Here is a 25,048-nt window from a genome sequence, read left to right as displayed (position 1 = left end):
ATTCGAACAAGATTTTCTTGTCGGAACATTAAGTTTTTTGGTCAAACAGCGTGTTAAGGTCGTTTTGGAGATTTACTCGGTCTGGTATATTTTGGATTACTGTGTATGTCATTTGTCAGGACATTAAACAGAAGACGACTAAGGATACTACCTTGCGTGACTCCACTAGTTAGACCGACTTATTTCCAAGATGAGGCGTTCCGTTGATTTCGGCTACAAGTTTTCGTTCAGAGATAACTTGTGAGCCATTTTAGCGACCTATCATTGATACTGCTTCCTAATAGCCGATGTTGTGCCTTATCAAATCCTTTGTCGAAATCCACCGTTGAGCAGGATTTTAAGACTGTGCAGAAAACCCTTTATCGCTGCTTTGCAGCTATATTTTAGATTATGACTGTATGCTGAAGCAGCTTAAGTGCGGCACATCGAACAGTTTCGTATCAATTCCATCATATCAGGTTCTACACCGTAGTCAAAACAGTAGTACAGTGCCAGACACATGTGCAAACAGCTGGCCAGACAACATTAAACTAGGATACTGAATGCCGTCCTGTGTATTTATGTACGTAAAAAAAATTTTGACATTTTTGCGGACCAAATGAATGTTGTTGAGGAGAATTTACTTCAATTGTGTCAAAAAGATGGTATTCAAAGAAATAAATGTCATTCAGTAAATTATTGCTGCAGCTTTTTCCGCTGCACTTCCAACATGACCAAATACAGTACGGTCAAGCAGGGGGTTTACTTTATACATGTACAGTGAAAAACCTGTTTGTAGGACAGCATTTTATCGATCAAACCACACCACGTAACCATATATTAGTCATAAAGTTAATATTTCCAATGAAAAATCATAGCACCCATGCCACATTGTGAATTCAGCGAATTTTGCATAGAAATCTTTGTTCATTTCTAATTTTTTCAAGTGTTAATGGGTGGCAAATCGGACCACTTACTTGAAGTTACTTTCTAACATCTACTCATTAGATTTTTAAGAAATTCTTGAATAAGCAACAGCTAGTAGAGAAAACTAGAAAATATGTCCCTGAAATGCAAGTACATGTATTGAAAAAAAGTAACCAAAACAAGGTCATTTGTCTCGCACTATCTTCAATGCAAAATCTCAGCATATTTTCACCTAAAGGGCTTGTGTCGTATGCCCATATTGTTTTACGATTGTTTTATGGCTACTCACTGGGGCAATTAAAATGAAATTGATGCACATCTTTTTAATTTGTTTTTGGCAATGTGTTTAAACAGAGCATAACTTATACATGTTTATCATGTTGCTTCACAGGAAAATAAAATGCCTATTAATCATTACATCATGGTATTTGATGTCTGGGTAGTACCATGTATCTACATAACTCAAGTCTTGAGTAATAAGGGACTAATTCAAAGCCAGGATTTATCATTCATCTATTTCCCAAAGCCAAAGAATGGTTGAGCTGCCACAATAGAAAAATTTGTTTGCACATTACATGGAATTTCCTTTGATTGGTTTATTGATAATGCAACGCCAAAATCATCCTGCCAGGGTTTTGAGAGAGCATGTATCAATTGATCACGAGACTGCTCAGTTTCCATAGCTATGTCCCAGCTCTCAGGGTCCTTCATTCCATCTTCATTGAAGAAGACTATTTTGACATGTGTAGGACATATATCATAAATTTCCTGCAAAACAAATCAAATCAATATCAGATTAGTTAATATTTGAGATTAAATATCAAGAATTAACTACACCATTTACTTACTAAGCATTCAATTTCATTGATAACTTGTTTAGATTTAACTTCAAACTGTGTTTTTGCGAGTTCTGCATGAACAAGAGCCTGCAAACGTGGCATTGGCCACTGGTAGTTCTGGTGACATATATAGATGGTGCAATGGGACACAATCAATGTAATAGGTTGCCACAATTCTGAAATAAACAAAGGTTAAAGGATTAAAGACTAAAGGATTTGATAGGCCGGATTTTGCTATTAATTTCGCAGGATTACAGTATTTTCTGAATTGACAAGAGGCCCACGGGCCTTATACCTTCATGACGCAGTAGAAGAAGAATGATTCAGTATTCAAAGTTTTACAGAAAGATTAACATTGTAACGATGTAACAAGTTTTAAAATAGTTAAGATGGTATAGGCTATGTGGTGATAATGTTCATTTTGTGGTAATAAATCCTTACATGAAAAGACAGGCCCATTTTAGCTGCCCCAAAGATCACACTACATGAAATGTATCAAGAATCAATCATCTTAATTGATTCATATACTAAAATGCTCACTATAAAAAAACTATGCCGTTAATCAATCCAAAATTTTTCAGTAGAATGTCAGACACTAGGTACCTTTCTTTAAAGGTTTATTTGTTGCATGTCATTAACAATCAGTTATATAATACTTTATTCATAACTTTGAAGTGGCGCGCCGGCAGCAAACGCTCAAGCAAGGTCAGTCACGTAGGCCAACGATAAAACGAAACAGACCACAGTCTTCCCGGTTAAGAGCTTCTCTCCACATAAATTAGAGGGACTGTAATGGACCATTTGTTGACACCAACCTTTAACAAGCAATGATTAGATTTTACAAGGACCACCTACACAGCACTCTCAAGAGTTCAAATTCAGAAAACGGCTCTATAACTTTTTAGCCCTTGGCCCGTAGTATCTACATACCAAGTTGCGTCAACATCCTAAAATAGTAGTTTTTCGAAGATTATGAAAAATAGTAGTTTCCTCACCAGTAGAGTAGTTTTTGAATAAAAAACTCAAATAAATTGTAGTTCCCTCAACAGTGAAGTAGCTTTTTTAGCTAGCTGTGTGTACAGACATAATTTGGCATCAGATCATGATGAAAAATGAACCAGGAAATGTGTCACTTTTTCTAGATGCTGTTAAACATGGAAACAAATTTGAATAGAAATCCTTAAATTTCTGACACGACTGTTGCCTGTTGGGCATTATCAGTTGCTGCACAAAATCTATCATATAATATATATATATCAAGACACGTGCGTGCGAGAAGACAGCTCGCGAGGTATTGACTACGTGACTACGTGAATTCCTATTATATTAATGGGTTTTTCCCAGGGACCAAATCAGCCATGCACCAATAGTAGAGAAATCAATACAATTTTTATTTCATACATGTTGTATTTTTAATGTCGGGACCTGTTTCATCAAAATACGTATTAACTCCAAGATCAACTAAATAATAAATAATTAGCAGTAGATAATCTAAATCAATCAGGAAATTAAATCAATCAAATATAGTTAATTTCTTTGGGTGATGCCCTGTGAAATCATGATTTAAAGTTTGATGGACTAATGGCAACGGCAGACTTTACTATCATGAACGCTTTTACGGTTCAGAATCGTCTACCAATCTCAAGTCAATCATCTGTCAATTAATTTCTGCCGAGCAAAGTAGAACAAGTGTATATGAAATGTGTGCACCTACTGAGAGACTCCCGAACACCGAGCTGGCACATGTTTAATATATATAGGTCATTCATCGATAGACATTGCGTGCACTAATCAATATAACGTTTCAGTGGGCATGGCAGGTATTAATAGTAGTAAAGTTCAGTTTTTTTTGTAATTTTACCCACAATGGTAAAATTATCGTAGGTATTTAGTTGAAATCGTAAAATAAAGAAAAGAAATGTCTTTAAGCGTAACATTAATCTCATTTTCGTATTTTTGTCTTCAGGCCTTACAAATCGTATTTATCTACTACTGCCCGTACTAGCGTAGTGACGGCAACTTTCTCGTAAAAACTACTGATATCGTAGACGTTGGCAGGTCTGGAAGATGAAAGATGATACAGCCTTTTTTAGACGTCTCTTATATGTCAAATACAACAGGATATGGATAACGATAATAGCAAGCCATCTTCACTCAATGAAAGTTATCTCATGGATATTTACATTCTGCAGTGCAGTGTGACAAGACAAAAACTTGATTCAATAATGAGCTCTATGCATGTACGGTACATGATCACAAACTTACCAGTAGTGTTAGCTTTCTTCCAATGACCAGATATGAACAGGATTTTCAGCTTGCCAGTATCCACATCTATAACTTCAGTCTCTTCATTGTTAGGAGCAATAATCTGTGAAATGATATTGTCAACCGTTTCTCCATACTCGCGAGAAATACCTTCCAATTTACTTTTTTGAGATGATGTTGTACTACGAACCAATTCTAAAAAAGTGTGAATAAATGAAATTAAATGCACATGAATAGAACTAGCTGCATGGTATGGCAACAGGAATTCTTCTACAGCTAACCATTCAAGAAATATTTTTATCTAACGTTCAAGGAGCGTTTCCTTACTCCGATACAGAAACATATTCAATACTTGTTAAAGCAGATGCATAACTTATTATGAATAATTTTCTGAGAAAAATATCAATGTAAAATGTATTCCTAGATTCAGAAAAAACACTTTCAAAAAGTTGACATTTGAGGGTTTCGAAGCTTAGAGAGAGGCTGCCTCTATGTGCACGTGTACAGCAAACATTGCCATCTTGAAACAGCCTATGTCAGTTTCACTGCAAGCGATTTTACTTCTGATCTCTGATCGATATGAATCGAATCGCCCCTTGATCACAATTTACTTTAAAAGGAAAGAACAAAAGAATTAATTTACCATTTACTGATATTTGAAACAAATTGATTAGTTGATTTAAGTATACATGTACTTCCAAAATTTGATGTACAAAAGTCGTTTTAATTTTTTTTTAATTTCGTGGTTTTCTGTGAATCTAAATGTGCTTTATTTGTTTCAGATGAGTGCTAGGAGAGAATTAATGGGGCCTACACCACGATGAAAGTGGCTGCGAAGATGATGCTTATAGAAAGGCTGTCACCTGTGCCATAAAATAAACGCAATAGGAATATCTCTATCCGTCCAACCATCGCTGCTGATGATGATCTATTTTGCTGAATTATATTATCAAAAATCATATCCAATAAAGGTATAAGTATTGTATACGTATGACTTCGTTTATCTCCGTCTACTGGATATCCACAATCCAGGTTAGGGAGGAAACGTTGCTGATAGGTTTTTATGTTTTTCATGTTTCTGTCATGTTACAATAAAAGGAATGAATGGACGTTTCAAAAACGTTTAGGAATAACTTTTTTGAAACGTTTCTACGAGGTTTTCAAGGTTTTGACAAGGTTTCATTAATGTTTTGTAAAAACGTTCGTAAAACGTTAAAAAGTGTTCACAGAATAACATTGCAGAAACGTTTCAATAGAACGTTTTTAAGTCTTACCAGTGGTTATGATTGCAGTGCATAAAACAGTTCATATCATAGCAGATCTGGAACCCTGTGGTTCTATGCACTCAACCCTTCAAGTAACTGAGGTCAGGCAACTACTACATTCAAGAGTGAATAATACGAAAATGAGCATTTGAAATTCGCACGTATACGGCACCTAGTCCAATGAAACGTAAGCCATTCTATGGCTTTCCCATAATTATTCTAGTAGCGCCTACACCCGCATCTGTCAATCATCTTAATTGATTCATATACTAAAATGCTCACTATGAAAAACCTATGCCGTGAATCAATCCAGAATTTTTCAGTAGAATGTCAGACACTAGGTACCTTTCTTTAAAGGGCAAATGCCATCCAAATTGTACTTTCCACGATTTCTTAACCACAAGAAACTTTAGTATACATATAGCGACCTGAGATGTGACTTATTGAAAAAAGGAGCACGAATTAGCCGTAATAGTTAGCGGAATAGTTATCTATTTATCCTTCACTCCGTGCGTATAGTTCATATTCAACCCGCGGGTGGCGCTATTTATGATGTTAACTATGACAATCAACACAAGCACATGTGCGTGCTAGTACGCGTAGCCTATGTATAATCGATAAAATAAACATCATTTGTTCACCGTATTCACTGACCTACAGTGCTACTCACTTATATACGATTATCATGGCATATACAACGGTAGCAACACTTACAATGGCAAGAGTTTATTTATTCAAATCACTCCTAAAACGATGAAATACCGCATGAAATGTCTAGTGAAATGACTGGAAGCGGCGAGCGTTTGTCACAGATGACGTCAGAAACACGCACCTGGTAACATAAACAATAACAGTGAGCACGTGCTGAAATTTCTCAGTAGTGGCTGAACTAAAATTCTATTTTTTTGATATTTGTGGATACATCACATTTGAAAATGAATTTTACACAATATTCTATTTTGATGGCATTTGCTCTTTAAAGATTTATTTGTTGTATGTCATTAACAATCAGTTATATAATACTTTATTCATAACTTTGAAGCAGCGCGCCGGCAGTGAACGCTCAAGCAAGGTCAGTCACATAGGCCAACGATAACACGAAACACACCACGGTTTTGCCGGTCAAGAGCATCTCTCCACATAAATTAGAGGGACTGTAATAGACCATTTGTTGACACTAACCTTTAACTCAATGACTACGCTGTCAGCGGCTCGCCGATATTTACCGCTGCATACGGAAAGCCGCTGAGAGCGGCTTTCATGACGTCACAAATTTTAACACTGCCTACGTTCAAACTGCACGTGATTTTAACCAATCAGAATGCAAGTAAACATTATTATTATAAATTATGTGAGGGAATTCCATGGAATCCCCTACGCAATGCGTCATAGACACTGTTGATCATGGGAAGTACCAGAGGGGAATCCCCTGTTAACCAAAATGGCGGAAATTCCATCTGCTGCACGCGATTTTGAATTTGGGTATTCCGGAGTGAATGAGTTAATAAACTTCAAATGGATACAACCAAGATAATTCCACCCTATAATTCCACTATTCAACGATCGACGTGCAGCTTAAACATGGCGCCGCTATTCAATACGCTAGTCACGATGTATCTCTACACACATCAAAATCACACTTGAATCACAAGTGTTGACTTATGAGAAATGATCGAAATCTAGCAATTTGATTGGGAAAAATGCAGCACTATAGTTGAAAAAAGTTGATAAACCACCTCCGACTGTCTAATCATTTAAAATCTTTGCCTTCACATGGAACTATTTCCGCCTTATCAGAGGTGCACTCTGCCGCCGTGCTTCGCCCATTTAACAATAAAAACTTTCCCACGGTCTTATTATTGGAATTTTCTAATAATTTAGGAAAATATTTTAAAAAAGCGAAATTCTACACTCTGCATTAATAAGATTAAAGTATTCATTCGTTTCACAAATCTTCCTCTGAACTCCCACCAACAAGTTTTAAGTGGCGACACAAAAATGACGTCATCGACTCACTACCATCTTGTAACCTTCATGACTACGTCATGAAGGTAAAGTGACATATTTTTACACAAATAAAGTCACACGATTGTCAGCCACACATCCTTATGACATATTATGTAGGCAAAGTTGTTCATATTAAATGCATTAAGAAACAATTACCTGTTAATCCGTGGATAAACTTCTTACAACGTCCATGATCCCGTATAATAAATGTATAGCTGGAACCCTCAGTACCAAATTCTAATCTGAAGGATTGGTGTCCATAACCAACATCTACATAGTGCACTTCAGTTATCAATTGGTTCTCTACACAAGTGGCCCAATTATCTGGATTATCCCTATGAAAAATAATTAAATGTTTATTTGTTGTGATAAACCATACATGTCTAAAACAAGTCATCTTCATTACACCTTTCCGTGCAGCCAGATTTTGGTGAAAATTAAGTGGCTTGCTGTTTTTATGGTAATTCAACTTAATTGATGTACCATGTTCCAACCTAACAACTCAATATTTATCAGTTATAGCAAATCTGTCATAAGAAAAGAGTTTGTAGGTAATTATCAATACTTTATTTTGGTGATATAATTGTAACCAGGCCTGTTTTGTCAGGTCATGTTTCCATACGGTGCTTCCTCCCTCATGCACTTTCCGTGGGTATAAAGAAGCAGCAACAATGTCATTGGTCGTTGCTGGAGCAGTGTTGGTTAGAATGAAGATTTTTCATTCATTCTGTTGCTGCAGGTAAGAAATACTGTTTTGTGTGTCAATTTATTCATGAAACTCAGATTAAGAGTTTTAAATGATATCGGTAATATATATGAGCAACAAAAGTTATGTCAAGAGTATATTCAAGGGATCTGAAATTATAATGCTATGTGGTCATTGTTTAGTCATAGACAGTCAGGCAACTTCCATGTTGGTTAGAATAAAGATTGTCTAATCATTCTGTTGCTGCAGGATTTTAGTTTCCAGTGTGGTTGAAGTCTAAGATTGGATGAGTTCGGCCACCAAAATTGTGTCTTTTCGGTCCCCAAAAGTTCATCAAGGAAGAAAGACACTCTAAATATTTGGATGGATATATGAAAGCTGTGGGTACTGGAGTGTGTAATGGGTAGTGTAGTGTGATCTGTGTGCATTTGTGGCCAGCACACAGATCACATCGTTCAATGGGGTTTGGTCCAGGAATCGCGAGATTTTCAACAACACGGAAGTAACGTGTAATAAATGATGACTTGAATTGACAACCTACCACCCCTCATTATTGTTGGAAAACTAAACATTCGGCACTGACTAAAAATTAGTAATAACATTTTAGAAATGGCCAGAATTTTAACTTAGGTTCTATCTCATTTTTATTTTACAGTTGTGATTGGTATAATTTTTTTTAATCGGCCGTTAAGACTTCATGTTTCGTCTGCAATTCACTGCAAATAGTTACGCAACTACGCACATTTCAGTGTTTTTGGTAGCTGTACACTCAATCGGCACCGTTCGTGACTAGCTTCACTGCGGAATTATCATTAATTAACATCGCCATATCACATCATCAACTTATATTGTGCCTTAAAGCCCTAACAGCCGAAATAATTGAAATGCACATACGATTTCTATCATTAAAATTGAGAGAGTGGCCATGTTTGTGTTTGCTGCTTCGCGTAAATCCCGCGAGGTGGCGCAACCGCGCAGACTAGATGAAAGGTACGCGGTAATAATGCCAGAGGTAAAAATGCCATAGGTAATAATGCCAGAAGTAAAAATGCCAGAGGTTCAAATGCTAAAAACAATTTGGCTGGATGAAACGGTTCAGCAACTCGTATATGACGCTGACAGTGATGCTGATGCCTTGGAATTTAGTAGCGAACAAATTGTGAGTGACAACGAATATGACAGTGCAGTTCAGATGATGAGACTTAGTCAGAAAATAGGTTTTGTGCCGGCAATGATTTTGATGATGAAAATGAAATCGGTGACAATACTTTTAGACCCTGTTGATCCGGTTGTCATGGCAACCAATAACAATAACGAATAACCAGAAACTGTCCATCCTCAAGGTCACATATATCCAAATTATTTGTCTTATTTGTAAGCCCAAAGGTTATCAACACCATGGTATACAATATATCAGTGTCATATACATAGGTAACAATTTTCTGAGGCCTGAATTATACCCCAATGAAACCCCTTACATCCGGCATTCCGACATATAATGGAAAAGTGCGTAAATGAGTGGAAAAATAAATTTTTTAGTTGTTCTAATGCTTTGAATTTTTTACTACATAAAGTAAGGATATATGGCATATAATTTCAGTTGAAATTGAATAGATCAGTGCATTTTCCTAGGAGACAGAGCAGATAATCTGAAACTTTTTCGTGAATTTTTTTCATGGTGGCCATCTTGGAGTATGTGACCTTGACCTCAAGTTCACTTATATCCAAATTATCTATGTCTATTTTGTTGGCCCAAAAGTTATCAACAACATGCTATATAATTTTTCTGTGTCAGATACCTTAGTAACTATTCTATGAAGCCTCAATTATATACCATTATAAACCTATAAACCCCTAAATTCCTTCCGGTACAGCAGCGGAGACACTATGTGGTATTGAAAGGGTTAAAATACAATTTTAAACCGCGTGTTCACATGAACACCTGCTGAACTCTGCGGCTAAGCCAATCATAGAGGAGTCTTTGCTTTCTGATTGGCTTTTTAAAACCGATATTTTTGCCTTCAGATTATCTCAAAAAAGCTCATATAAAATTCTAACGAGACCCGTTTTTCAATATTCAGCTTGCTATGATTTGGAGAATGGATAATGCTTTAACAAATGATTTGTATGAATGTTCAGTTGCACAGTCGGGCCTTAGCTCCTGAAACCATGTCATTTAAATTTGCTCCATTCGTATCGTAATAGGCTCAGCCTATTAGAAATAGAAAAAAATATCACAGATAAAAAAAGAAAGTCTAAAAACAGTGCAATAACCTTACTACTGTACGCACACGTGTCATGTCCGAATTATCGATAGTTTCCATGGCAACACTTACATATAGGCATATCATAGTCCTACACAATACGCTAACAGTAGTCTGAAAACGCGTGTTTTAAAGCAGCATGATGGCTTCCAAAACAAAGGTGATTAGTTTTAAGGAGAAGTATGATATTCTTAAATATTTGGAGGCAAATAATAATTATTTCTTCTCTGATTATTCAACACATTGAAGTCGTTTTATGCACACAATAGGCATGCATGGACATCCCTCGGTTTTAAATGACATACGGATATAACAGTTTCTACGGTATGTACATATACTGTATTCGGTTATAACGTACAGATTAACTGGTCCCGACTGCTACGTTACATCCGAGGTAGACTGTATTTCTGAAGTTGAAGGAATGATTGAAAATTTCAGGTAGGAGATGGCTAACCTGTTGGAAGACAAAATAACCAATTTGGGATTTGTGGATATTTTCAAGTTTAATCTCAGTGGATTTGCACGAATTACACAAAGTGACTTTTGTGGATATTTTCAAGTTTAATCTCAGTGGATTTGCACGAATTACACAAAGTGACTTTTTGGACAAATAATGGCGGATGATTGCAAGCCCTGAAACCAAAAACCAAGACCATACATCAAATTTCTCCACAAAACTGGATTCTGTCTATAGACGAACAGATCAAAAGTGAACACAATAGCCTACTCGGGCCTAGCCCCAAATAGGCTATGAAAAAAGTTATTTGGTTCATACATACCTTTCTTCTCCAACTATGCGAACAATGTAGAGTTTTTTATTTGAGACAATAAGTAATCCTTGAAATTCATCTGGGTTCATATATTGGACAATACCACACTTAAAATTGATGAGTTTAATCTTATTAGCATAAAACTAGGGAAGAATCGTCATCACAAAGATGGCATAAGAACAATGATGGTCAATTTGTACTCGAGTTACTTACCCGCAAGAGAGCTTGGCATTCCTCATTTTCTTCATTGAAAACTTTCATTGTCAGCCACAGCATGATACGATGATCGACCTGACCATAATCCTCAAAATTATATCGTACAACATTTGTATCAGTATTTTGTGGCGTTTCTACTTGTACACCAGTTAAACGCTGTATGGAACAGCAGTCACCCATATTTACTAATACTTCACTTCTGAAAGGATTCTCGCCCTCAGCAAATGCAGCTGATGCCACTGATGAATCTGATTTCAGAGAATTTGTCACAATTAATTGTCCTGATGACGTGCAATCAGTTTCATCGGTAACTTCATCTAAAAAAGGATTATTCTGAATCGTCAATCCATTGTCATCATACATTCTAGATTCCTGGGTGACATCCTTGCAAACGTTTTCACACTTTTGTAAACATGTCTGATCACTATCATCAGTGGTTTCCACAAATGGATTTTTATCATTTGTAATAAATGGGTTCGAAGAATATTCATTTGTATCTAAGAGAGTTTCACTGTCATCACTGAAAGGATTTTTATGGCTAGGATAGGCATCATCATGATCTGTTGATAAAGGGACAGTGTCTTCGTTATACCAAGCCGATCGCTTATTACCGGCAGTGTAACCAGCAATGTTCTTATCTTTTACTCGTTTAACAATGAAAATATCGGATTCCTGATTCTCGATTACTTTATCAAAGACTGAGGATTCTGATGAATGCTTGCGAGATATACTACTTTCATAAATGCTTTCCACCATGCTATTCAAAGTTCGATTTGTCAATGAACCCATAGGACTTGTTTTGTCACTTGCAGTTCTACCACTTGTCAATGAATCCAATTGCATACCATATGAACAATCATCCAAAACTTTTTTCCTGTCATCTGAACTTCCACCTCTAGATACGCGTGGCAAATTACAATCACTGTTGACAGACGAATGGATTGTTTTGTCGATGTTTGGCACACCTTCCAATGTTAACTTCTGAACCATAGTGGCACTATCCTGACCACTTAAAACAGTTATGTCACTTTCCTCAGATGTTAAATGTTCTTGATTGTCCATCAACTTTACATTCTCTTCTTCATGCCTTAAGAAAGTGTCTTCAGCTTTTGAAAAAGATTTATCTGAAGCACCAGATGATGGATATGTGAGTTGATAAAAATGTTGATTCTTTGGCACCCCATAAGTCTGCAATCTATCTGTTTCTGAAGTGCAACCCTTCGACTCATCCAATGTAAAAAAATCTGATGTTGTGTCAGTCAATGATCTATACGAACTGGATATAGTAGTGCTATCAGCAAATGACAAGAAACTTTCTGTGAGGCTTTTCGAATGGTTCATACTGGAAAATATAAAATTTTAATGTATATACAAACCATAAAGAAGCTTCAGGCCTATAAAACAATTCAGGACAAGAATGAATTTTTGGCACATATAAGGCCACATGATGATGCCATCTTATTTCTAAGCTATCTGATATTTCTTATGATGATGGGTCCAAGGGAGACACATAACAATCTTTGAGACAATAGATTGAATCAACAATAGATCGAATGAAAATTCAAAATTTCCAATGAAACTTTAAAGCGTGATTTGCATTCGTGCACTGAAAAAAGCACTTATTTTGGTGAACAACAATAGCCACCAGTCGGCAAAAACCACTGGTGACAATCGATTTCAGTCAACCAGTCAGCCAGTGACAAGATAACTCGTCACTGGCAATGGTGAAGAGATTCTCTATTTTTTCTTGTGCCCATTGCCAGTGAAAAATTAAATAGAAATTTAAACAAGGAGCCTATCGGCTTATATCAGGGATGAGAACGCCGACCTGTAAAATCCGCGGGTTATTTTTCTTGAGTGACATACGCGAACCAGCTGACGGCGTAGCCGTCAGCACTAGCGAGCGCCTAAGGCGCGAAGCTATTTCGGGGGGGGGTTTGGGGGCCCTCCCCCAAGAAAATTTTAGAAATTAAATACGTTTTCCGAGCACTTAGAGCGATCTCGAACCCATGAACGACTATTATATTTTGGAAGGTAATGGCTAGTTCCAATGTGGTACATCCTCATTTGATGACATTCAGCATCTCATGCATTACGGGTCGAGCCCTGAATTATTGCAGTAAAAATGCGCCGATGAATGCTCACTAAAAATCATCACCAAGTAGTGTATAATATCCGAAAGCGTTCGCCACACACACGCAGCAACAGTAAGTAGACCTATATACGTTACTACTGTTGCTGTGCGTGCGTGTCTGCAACCGATCGATAAAATACATACAAACTCATCGTAGTACAAATGTACATACAAAATCACTGTGTTGCAATGAATATGCATTGAAATGCGATACTTTTACGTGACGATAAGTAAAACAGGCACTGAACGCTTTTACGGTTCACCTGATTACCGATCGCGCCGGACCAATTGAGTGAGATCATCACCCCCCCCATACTTTTACATCATTTTTGGACTATTTGGAAAATTGATATTTTTCAATACTGAAATCCGCGGGAAACCGTGGATCCGCGGGGAATTCTCATCTCTGTTATATAGCTCCGCTGTGTGATTTGAAGAAATAGAAGCTGCATACCTAGGGGTGCCCCCTTGTGGCCAAATCCAAAAAGGCTCTGTGCTTTGTAGGTATTGGTCTATAGAACATTCATACCAAATTTGGACTTGATTTGATTAAAACTGTAGGACTAATAGCAATTTGAAGAAATAGAAACTCCATCTCCAGGGGCGTCCCCTGGAGGACGAATCAAAAAAATGGCTCTGTAACTTTATAGGCCTTGGTCCATAGAACATTCATACAAAATTTGGAATTGATCGCATTAATACTGTAGTACTAGTAGCGATTTGAATAAATAGAAACTCCACCCCCAGGGGCGCCCCCTAGGGGACGAATCAAAAAAGGGCTAAATTACTTTATAGGCCTTGGTCCATAGAACATTCATACTAAATTTGGAATTGATCTGACAAAAAACTGTAGGACTAAAAGTGATTTGAATAAATAGAAACTCCACCCCCAGGGGTGCCCCCTGGGGGACGAATAAAGACCAGAAAGAAACTTTCCATGATGGGTTTCTGTGTAATTGTTTCTGTTTCATTCACCGAACTCGCTGTCAAAAAGGCGATTCTCGATATAAATAGTAATGGGTTTTCCCCGCGGGATACCCGCTTTGGGAAAGGCACCTGAATGGATGCTACGAGTTCGAATCCCAATATTAAGACGTAATTTATTATTCTTTGAAATAAATTCTTAGAATTTCTATTTATGATAGGATGTGCAGGTTTTGATTTGGTAATGATGTTAACAAGAAGCCTGTCGGCTTATATAGCTCCGCTGTCTTTGTTGTGGCTTGGAGCATAGACTATCACATCAGTATCTATTTGAAACTAGATGTTCAGGGACATTATAGCCACTTGGAGAAGGGCCACAATACCAATAATCATACTAACATACTCTAAACTGACAAACTGTTAAATAAACCGTAACATTTTATGTGGAACTACTAGTAAACTCATCACATATAATATGTTAATTACATCACAATAAAGAAATTAGTTATCAAATAAAATTTTGATTTTATAATGTCCATGTTCATCTTTTATATAAATTGACTCTAGATGTTCTGCACGTAATAGGCCCTAGTGCAATCTCAATGCTTTTTTCTAAGAAAATTTGCCAGAATCACAAACAAAAGTCAACACGAAATGCAATAAATGATTACTTATATGGTTAGAACTAGTGTAGGCTTAATACGCTCTCAGGACAACTTCAGAAACTTACTTCAAATAATGGCAATGCTGAACGGTCCAACTTGCAGTCCATCTTGTATCCTTACTTACGATAAAAGGCATTTGAATTTAATTATACCGATATTATAGCACAAAAGTTTTAGAAATTGAAAAACTATTGCAAATGAAGTAGGCTATAGTATATGGCTCTCCCATCCATTGTTCATTTATACCAAGTTCGGTTTGAAAACCGAAGAAGCAGTCATTTAACAAGATAAATCTATAAATAGAACTAATTTGCAAAACATCCTCTATACTTATGTAGGCATCATCCCATAGATCATTCATAAAAAGTTTAATTCAAATTTGATAAAAACTGAAGAAGGTGTAGCGATTTAAGTGAAAATCTAAAAAAATTATCCCTAATTTGCAAAATTTATGCATAATCTAGAATATGGCTCTATACTGGTTTAGACAATCCCCTATAAAAACATTCATACTAAGTTTGAAATCCGCTGAAAATTGGAGGAGTAGCGATTGAAAGGAAAATCTAAAAAAGGCCTAATTTGCATAATTTATGCAAAATCAAAAATATGGCTCTATACTTTTGTAGGCACTCCCCAATAGATCATTCATATGAAGTTTGGTTGAAATCTACTGAAAACTGGAGTAGAAGTAGCAATTTAAGTGAAAATCTAAAAATAGCCCTAATTTGCATAATTTATGCAAAATCAAAAGTATGGCTCTATACTTTTGTAGGCACTCCCCCATACATCATTCGTACCAAGTTTGGTTGATATCTACTGAAAACTGAAGTAGAAGTAGCGATTTAAGTGAAAATCTAAAAATAGCCCTAATTTGCATAATTTATGCAAAATCAAAAATATGGCTCTGTACTTTTGTAGGCACTCCCCCATAGATCATTCATACCAAGTTTGATTGAAATCCGCTGAAAATCGATGGAGGAGTAGCGATTTTAGTGAAAATCTAAAAATAGCCCTAATTTGCATAATTTATGCAAAATCAAAATTATGGTTCTGTACTTTTGTAGGCACTCCCCCATAGATCATTCATACCAAGTTTCATCAAGATCCCATCAGAACTGTAGGACTAGTAGGGATATAAAGAAAAAGTTGACGCCGGACACCGAACACCGGACGGACGGACGGACGACGACGAACCCCCTAACCCATCAGCTCCGCTGACCTTCGGTCACAGCGGAGCTAATAAAAGTTAACCTCTTAAGGTATTGTTTTCTATCTATTATTTGTGACGGATTAGTTTCGATGCTCCTCACAACCCGCCCCACCACGTGTCACTTATTCACGGACACCACATGAAAGAGTCCATGGCCTACCGTAGAATAGTAGGGCCTACCGATCACGCTATGTGCGATGAAAGTAGTGTTTGAATAAAACAAATTTTTAATGAAATAAACATTATTTATCATAATTAATCAATAGATCCGGTGCCGCCTAAATAATTGTTTGTTTCGTGAAATTTGTACAAAACTTTGCGACTTCGTCATGTCTTGTGACCCTGAAAATACTAGAAGAATCATCGGTAAGCTTATAAAACTGCGAGTTCAACATAGTAACAACAACTTCGGGGATTGAAAAAAAAACTCAAAAGAATTATTTCTTATACTGATGAGTTATACAGATGGGGAGTAGCGACCGTCATTGACACCGGTTATTTATCCATTCACTATCAAATGTGACAAGCCCAATAAATGATTGCGCATAGATTCGGCCTCTCAGCATTTAGCACAGCAGTTCCGAGAAGTGTTAAGACCGATCAGCGCGCGCGCTATCTAAAACCGGCGCTAGTACGATCAATATCTACAGGTATATACGTGTTCAGTATTACAAAGCGAGTACCAGTATGTTGATCGAGCGTCGTCGTAGCAACGCGCTATACAGCGGCTTGAACTAGCGAGTAACGTTAATTATCTTTTAACCAAATTAGAGCACTTATAACCATCGGAATCAAATATAAACCAAGCTGCACCATCTACATCAAGTAGAGAATACCTGTGTGAAATTACAGAATTGTCGGTCCACACAAACAGCTTAAATCGTGTCATAAAGAAACATCCACAGACGGACAGACAGACAGACAGACAGACAGACATGACGACGATGCCATAGATGGGTTCGTCTGATGCCGAAACCCATCAAAAATGGCTCTATAACTTTATAGGCCTTAATATAGAACATTCATACTAAATTTGGTATTGATCTGACTAAAACTGTAGGACAAGCAGCGATTTGAAGAAATAGAAACTCCGCCCCTGGGGGCGGCCCCTGGGGACAAATAAAGAAAATGGCTCTATAGCTCCGTTGACCTTCGGTCACAGCGGAGCTTAACTAAAAACTAAGTTTCATTGTGAAAATAATATAGAATGATTTTAGTTGTTATATGTTCTCTAAATAGTGGCCGAAAAAGAAGCTAAAATTCTTTACTTTCTGAAGATTTTTATGAAAAAAATTCTCAAGTGTGCACCGGACTTGAGTTACCCCCACAAATAATATCTTAGTCCTTACTGCCAGACAATTCTGAGCTTGTCTGGTCTCTACCAGTTCATTCATAACGCTATGAAATGACATTGAATCGATGATGATATAACTCGTCATGGCTAACTGCGGTGCACCCACCATGATGATTTATCTCGTCAGCGGCAGCGAACATATTAAAGAGTTACTGACATTTTTTCAAGAATTTTCTACTTTTGGAATAAAATGGTTGATGATACTATTTCGAAAAGATCTGATAAAATTTACCCCAACATTCGTGACTTCACTGGTGTATTCTGTGTAGAAGATGTAGCAAGAGGACATGAAGAATCAACAGCTTTGCAGTATTTCAGAGAGCCTACTTGTTCAATAGCATCACCACTTGGGGCACGCGCTTGGATTTCTTCTCCAGAAAGCTCAATCAGCATGCTACTGTCACAATGAGGACATAGTCTATTCACATCTATTCAAGGAATGAAAATCTTTAAAAAAAACTAGTGCAAAATGAAAAACTGTTTCTGGGTCGTTCTATAAATTAGAGAGAAACTCACCTTTCGAGTCCACAAGTTTCGTAACTTTCTTTAAAAATGGAAAATTGCGTTGACACTTAAGACACTAGAATGATATGAATTATACATGGTACACATAATATATTCTATATCATAATGTTTACAGAGATGTTTTATGGTTTACCGAGGGATGTATACTGTTATTGTCATTCTACTGATATCCAATTTGTTACCCCAGTAAATCTTTTGAACTAAGGTAGGATTAAAACTTCAAATTGTTATGACTTCTAATGAGATGAAGTCTTAGTAATTAATCCAGACTGCCATATATCAAAAGTTCAGCAAAATTCCACGTCAACTACCAGTTAAGCGAAGTCTCAGGGACAAAATGTTCATGCACAATAGTTTTTAACATCAACAGCTTACGTGATACAAGTCTTTTCTTTCGCTTTCCATATTTCTTACAGCAATAAAAGGCTGAAGTTGTGTGAGCAGTTTTTGACAATCTTGGTCATCTTCCATTATGTATTTGCGTTCTTGGCGGCTTTTCTTACAGTAGTCAAAGGTGAGGCGTAGTGCTGTCTGTCCATGAAATCCTGCGCAGTTTGAATTAGCAGTGTATGGATGGATGGACAATAATGAACGCAAGTCTAGTTTCTCATGTAACTGCCCATAAAGGTCCTTTTCCCAAAGGAACTGGGTTCCAACAACAAGAAACACATTCTTCTGAGACTCAGTAGATTCATCTTTGTCAATTGTGACGATGTATGTCTCACCCTCAGCATCTTCAATACAACATAACACAAACATTTTTGTTTAATAATGACATTCTAAAACTTAAATGGTAATAGACATCTTTTTTCTATTTCAAAATATCATGTATTCTATTGACTTATACACTGATTGTAAACCGTTCTGTTCAAAAATGTTTGTTTCGGCACAATTTGTGATTTTGTAATATCAATTTCGAGGTCACAAGAGTGCAGATTTCACGCCCCTTCGTTTTGAGAATATTAACTTGATATCAAAAATCAATCCGAAGCATCTTCAAGATTTCCCAAAATAACTGGATTCCATCTTTAGACAGATGAATAGACAAACAGACTGATGGAGGTACCAACCGACAGATGATAGAAGTGATTGTAAAACATGAATGACTGAAGTCTGAGTGGGCTTAAAAACAAAATCATCAGGGCATCTAATCTAAATCAATACTGGGTTAGCTCATTTGCTATTGATCATATATGGTGCTATTTTATTTTATTAATTTTGTTGTATAGACACAGGGCTATCACTTTACAGCAAGTTTCACCAAGGTGGATCACAAAAATTGTGACCTTTTAACCACCTTGAATTTCTAGAATATTCTCTTGCAAGATGTCTTAATGATGCCCTACAACAGTTGTTTCGAGCAACATGTAGATGTTATTTTCGCAATGCATAGCACAATTTTATTTGATCTCTACTTCAACTTAATTTGGCAGCTAAAATTCTAAACTTTAGTTAATCTATCTGACACTTGCATTACCCCAAATTTAGAGCAAGATTTCTCATCATTTTAAATGGTGACACGTTAGTTTCAGTGCCCAACTCCGGTTGGATTTCCATCTATTCATAGTTTGAGTGCTATTAAATCATTTTGTACAAAAGCTGATGGTTCCAGGCAGTGTAATCAACACGGGGGTTCAGTTGCCAAAAGTTTGATTCAAAATTCAAACAAGAGGTCCATCGACCTTGAGACTTTGTCGAGATAATCGGAAGTTCCAGTTTGGAATAGGTCCCGCCTCGCCGGGCAGGCTGGATCAATGTTTTTAAACTTATCAATTACATTTACATGTATAACAAATATATATGTCACCACTTGTGCTGAAATGTAATTTAGAATTCAATACTGTCTTAATTCTAAAATTTGCTTGTTTTCTGGGCTTATTTTCTCAAAGATCCACATGAGCTGAAACTTTTTGCTGGAAATTCCTTTTGAGGTTTATGTTTGATGCTCTATCCAACCACTTCAGTTTCAAACTGCATATCAGTGAATACCTCTTAAAAGCAGATGAATAACAGCCACAGCAAAAACTTCACAGAGAAGACGAAAAATGGTTGTCCAACTTATTCAAACTTTATTGAAAACTTTTTTCACAAATATTGCACTATAAAATCTCTCAAAGAAAAATAAACATTACATAAAGTCCTGATTACAACACATTATTTGTCATTACACAGATAATAATGTAACAATATAAAACATTTCAGCAATTTTACTAAAGGACCCGTTTTAAAGTTAAAAATATCAACAAGACTGTCTATTGCTATTAGGACTTAAAGGTAGTCGTTATCACTAGCAATGTATGAATAAGCTTGGACGTTTTAACTAACTTGTACAACAAATTCTATGGTCACACCAAAATAAACATTGAACCATGCTCATTATTTTCTGGATTCGAAGTAAAGATAAGTGGCTGAATGAAACATATGTGATTAGATCAAAATCGACCTGCTTCTCGATATTTTTGAAAACGCACAACTGTTTGATTGCCAACAAGTTGTTGACGAACAGCGAGTACATTGAGACTTGAATTGTATTAACTTCAACTTTTTTTTAAATGTGCGGTCTGAGGGAAATTCAATGTCCAATCTGTCACTACTGCACGTGCTGGTACCACTAGGTTGTTTCAGATAACAGTGTTGCCAGCACCTAGCTTTGCTATATCCGGAAGTATTTATTGACATACACAAACTTGCGAGCGCCAAAGGCGCGAAGCCAATTGGGGGGGTTTGGGGGTCCCCCCCCAAAAAAAAAATTTCAGAAATTAGAAGCGTTTTCCGAGCACTTAGAGCGATCGTGAACCCATGAACAACTTATTATATTCTGGAAGGTAATGGCTATTTCCAATGTGGCACATCCTCATTCGTTGACGATCAGCATCTTCTCACGCATTACGGGTCGAGTCCTGAATTATTGCAGTTCAAATGCGCCGATGAACGCTCACAAATTCAAGATCGTAGCGCTTGAGCGCTTAGTTGGCAAGGAAATATTTAAAATTTCGTTAATATTCAATTTATCCGTGAATATTATGCAACTCATTTTCCGGGGAACTATCGCATACGGGCCTATTGAAAATAAAAAAAATGGAACATTCAAAAAAGGACGGATCATAGATAGTTTAGGCCTAAGCCTATATAGATGATCATAGATGTGTAACTTGAAGGGACGTACCTATGAATGCTCTGATAAAGATGATCTAATACAAGCGCGGCGCATCAGCAAGTCAAGTCGTGGTTACAGTACAGAAGTTTATTGAACTCCAAAATTTTACAATACACATTCGAGTATAAAATCAATAAAGTTATAAGCACTACTCTGTATACTTACACAAAAGCCGCTCGACCGCAGAGCTGCGCGGCGTCGTCATGACGATTGGTGGTGGTGCAATCATCACAGCGAATGCGTATGGGTGGCCGTTCTAATAAAAATTAACGGCATTTTCGCGCAGTAAGGAGAAGAAAATATCCGGATTTTTTTTTGAAAGTTTCGATTTCCGGAACTCCGGAAATTTCCGGAAGTCTGGCAACACTGAGATAAGAAATGTTTAACAACACTAAATGCCCATCATAATTGTTGTATACATTTCATCTATATTCTATATTCCTTTAATGTTTAAATGTTTACGTGTAATAGCAAAAAATAGCGAAAATAGCTTTGCTAAATTGGTGGAGAACCCGGGCAGAATCCACCAATTTAGCAAAGCTATTTTCGATCCTATTCGTGAAGAATGGTCGACGTCGGAAATCCGGAACAGAGCGAAGAGAGTGAGATTTAACTAACAGCTTGGAATACCAAAACTGGAACTGATTTATTTTTACACACAAACTGTTTATATACATTGAGATAAGAGACAGGTTGAGACATGGAAAATGATACAAAAACAAAGGTGACGAGTAGTGACATGACAGTGAGACAAACAACAATTAACGCGTTAGACACAGACAAACTGGCTCAAGAAACAAAGAGCTATTACACGTAAACATTTAAACATTAAAAGAATGTAGAAGATAGATGAAATGTATACAACAATTATGATGGACATTTAGTGTTGTTAAAAATGCCTTTACTCCGGTGGAGCATTGATTTTGAAGCTATTCCGAGGAAAGCAGTGTTTGCTGAAGTATAGACGAATAGAAACCACTGTCTCGTGTAGATAGGGATTGTACGTATCATTCAACATCAATTTGACAAATCTGAAACAATAGATATGTACCAATTTAGTTTCTGCCTAATCAAAACACAAATAAAAAGCATTCAATACACTGTCAGGGCTTGTCAAGTTAGGATATCTATTAGGCCGGCCATGGAAAACCCCATGATCTAGTAACCGTTGGCGTTGGTTGCCACAAAAATGTCAAGTCAAGACCTAAGAAAAATTTGGGTAGACGCTCCCGCCCGGCCAAGCCATTTTCATTCATCCCCCAACCCCATACAAGTCTACGACAACTGTCACAATAACTTGCCCCCGTCCAACATTGAAATGACAAAAATACTGAAAAAAACTCACCTAAGCAGGAATCCTGAAGCAGAGATTGAGAACAATGAATCTGAAAAAAATGGAAATATTCTACTGAGAGCATATTGTCTCCAAGGCGAGATAAATTAAGTTGAAATTTGAATTTGATAGGTAATAATTATTAGAAGGGCACACTTATGCGGTTGAGAATAAATCACCTGCAACTAAAAATTATGCTGCATACTTTGATATCGATGCAATGTAGCTCCGTTAATCATTAACCTAGGTAAATGACGGTTTGTCGGTAGAAATCGACAGAAAACACCAGCTAATACCACAGTTGTCAGGTTGTTTAATTTACTTTTCGACGTAATATTTTGCGTGCTTAAGACATTGAAGGAATAAATCAAAGTCAGAATTCCATCAACATTGGACCCAGCATTGCCATACTTAACTGGATTCTTACACTACATTAGATAATTCTACCATATTCAGCAAAAAACATGAACTTCACTTACCCAAGACGTCAAAATGGCGTCTATCCCTAGCAATTTCTTGTTAAACTGGCTGTTTGGGGAATACCCCAGCTGTTGAGGGTATTCCCTCAACAACCAATCAGAGCGCAGCTTTCTCACGATGACGTCACAAGCGCGATCATGCAGGCCGCGGCCTACCCCGTAGAAGAGCAGTGATTAGCTGAAAGAGCACACGTGATCTTCACAGAATGATGTATTCATTTTCCGGATGGAACATATATTTGTGAAAAAATACCGAACTTTGACTGCTAATTACTGCATAACTGGAAACATAGTTTCATCTTCTCACCGTTTTACCTTTGTTTGGTAACGTTTTAAATGGCACTTATCCCATAACGAAAGTGTACGGTACAAAGTACAAAAGACGAGTTTACGTGCACGGCATTTTGTGAGCAAGTTATTTCCGGAAAGGTCTCCAGACCATTATAAAGAATTCGTTGACTATAGTTGAAGAAGTCAAAAATCACTCTTGAAAGAACTCAGCTAGACTTACCCTCTTCGATGTTTTCCGGTTGTTGCCATTCCAATCTCGCAGGGTCTAAAGTATTGCTATGGTCTTGAAGGTTTTTCATATCATGGCATTTCCCTTCACCAGTCTTCAATGTAATATATTATGAACAAATAACAAGCAAAGAATCCGACAAAGATGATATCAATGGTGTAATATTTAATAAATTTGGTCACTGAAGAAATAAATCATACCATTTTAGATAGATTGTTATCCATCGTGTCATTCATGTAGTAATCATCATCGGGTCTTTCAATGGGCTGAGGTGTATTGGATGATTCATTTGTAGCAGTCATTGAATCACTGTCAGGATCATGATTTTTGTGCACATTGATTGCAACTAACCACCGTGGACCAAGTTGTTTTCTTGATGTCTCGTACTGTTCACGAGTGCCTAGATACTCTCCATCATTTATCACTGGAGTGGCGGCTACAAGAAACAAAGTGCGCAATGATCTAAAATAAGTGCCGCCAATCTGCCATATTGAATGCAATTAACACAAGACCAATTAAGTCCTTAAGCTCTATACGATACACCATATATAAAAACAAATACCAGCCTTCAAACACTGCTCCCCGTTTTTTCCAAAATTCAACATCCTAGGAACTGGAGATTGGATCATACTTGAATGCATTATTTGTATGAATACATGCTCAGTTGCACGATAAACTAGGGGTCCAGGGACACCATGCCCACTTGGGAAGTGGTTTCAAATGCTCAACAATCTAACAATTTCAATATTGTATTCCAATATATCGTAAGAACAGCCAATCACATTCACTTGAAGAAACAACGCCCCCTATCAAGGGCATTGCAATTTTATACGCCAGATCCAAGAACAGGAACTTTTTTTTAAGGAATTTTAATGAAGCCGACCATGTCAGAGGTTTCGCGTGTCTCCAATCGCATCATTTATTCTTAAGGCGGAATACCAATGAAATACATAGACACATAAAACAACGCAACATGATTTTACATAATTGGCTTAATGCCAACTCCACTATAGCTAACAAAGGAATACCAAAAAACCAATCAAGAATTGCACGCTGTATCACCCTACAAAGGTCTCAAGGGGATGGTGCACACTGCAGAAAATATGTTTCCCCCTACCAGGAGATGGTAATAACACGCAAGCAAACACAAATGAATATGTTATACAGTTGAACATTGACAAAGCCTGTCAACTAGCAACAATTAAGTTAAATTTGCTGAAATAGTTGCAACAAAGAGCTGTCCACAGGTGGCCTGAAAATTTGATTTAATCATTGTGTTTACCTCTTGAGCTTTCCTTTGATGATGAGCAATATTCAGTGCTGGACTCTAAATCACATATAGCAATTTTACGAGCTTTTTTCTTCACTTTCGTTTTCCTCCTGGCAACTTTTTCTAAGTATGAGTCTGAATTACCATCAACATTGTCTCTGATAACTTCAGACAATGGTGGATATGGTTCATGGTTTCGGATGTGGTCAGTCAGCGTTGAGAAAGCACCAACTTGTACA

At 36.9% G+C, this 25,048-nt stretch overlaps 1 protein-coding gene across 1 annotated transcript; it reads right to left on the bottom strand.

Annotated features, from left to right (window-relative positions):
* Positions 1–1,049: 1,049 nt before the first annotated feature.
* On the bottom strand, positions 1,050–25,048 carry LOC141907750 (uncharacterized). Its single transcript, XM_074797492.1, has 12 exons — positions 24,822–25,048; positions 23,740–23,975; positions 23,531–23,633; positions 18,426–18,784; positions 18,042–18,105; positions 17,758–17,953; positions 11,236–12,580; positions 11,032–11,129; positions 7,439–7,617; positions 4,011–4,205; positions 1,755–1,921; positions 1,050–1,674 (listed from the first exon to the last, which is right to left on the bottom strand). Exons 2-12 carry the CDS (start codon positions 23,839–23,841, stop codon positions 1,420–1,422), a joined length of 3,063 nt encoding a protein of 1,020 aa, XP_074653593.1. The 5' UTR covers positions 23,842–23,975; positions 24,822–25,048; the 3' UTR covers positions 1,050–1,419.

Source organism: Tubulanus polymorphus, chromosome 6, assembly GCF_964204645.1.
Source record: "Tubulanus polymorphus chromosome 6, tnTubPoly1.2, whole genome shotgun sequence".
NCBI classification, from domain to species: Eukaryota; Metazoa; Nemertea; class Palaeonemertea; order Tubulaniformes; family Tubulanidae; genus Tubulanus; species Tubulanus polymorphus.
This window is presented reverse-complemented; position numbering and strand designations above follow the sequence as displayed.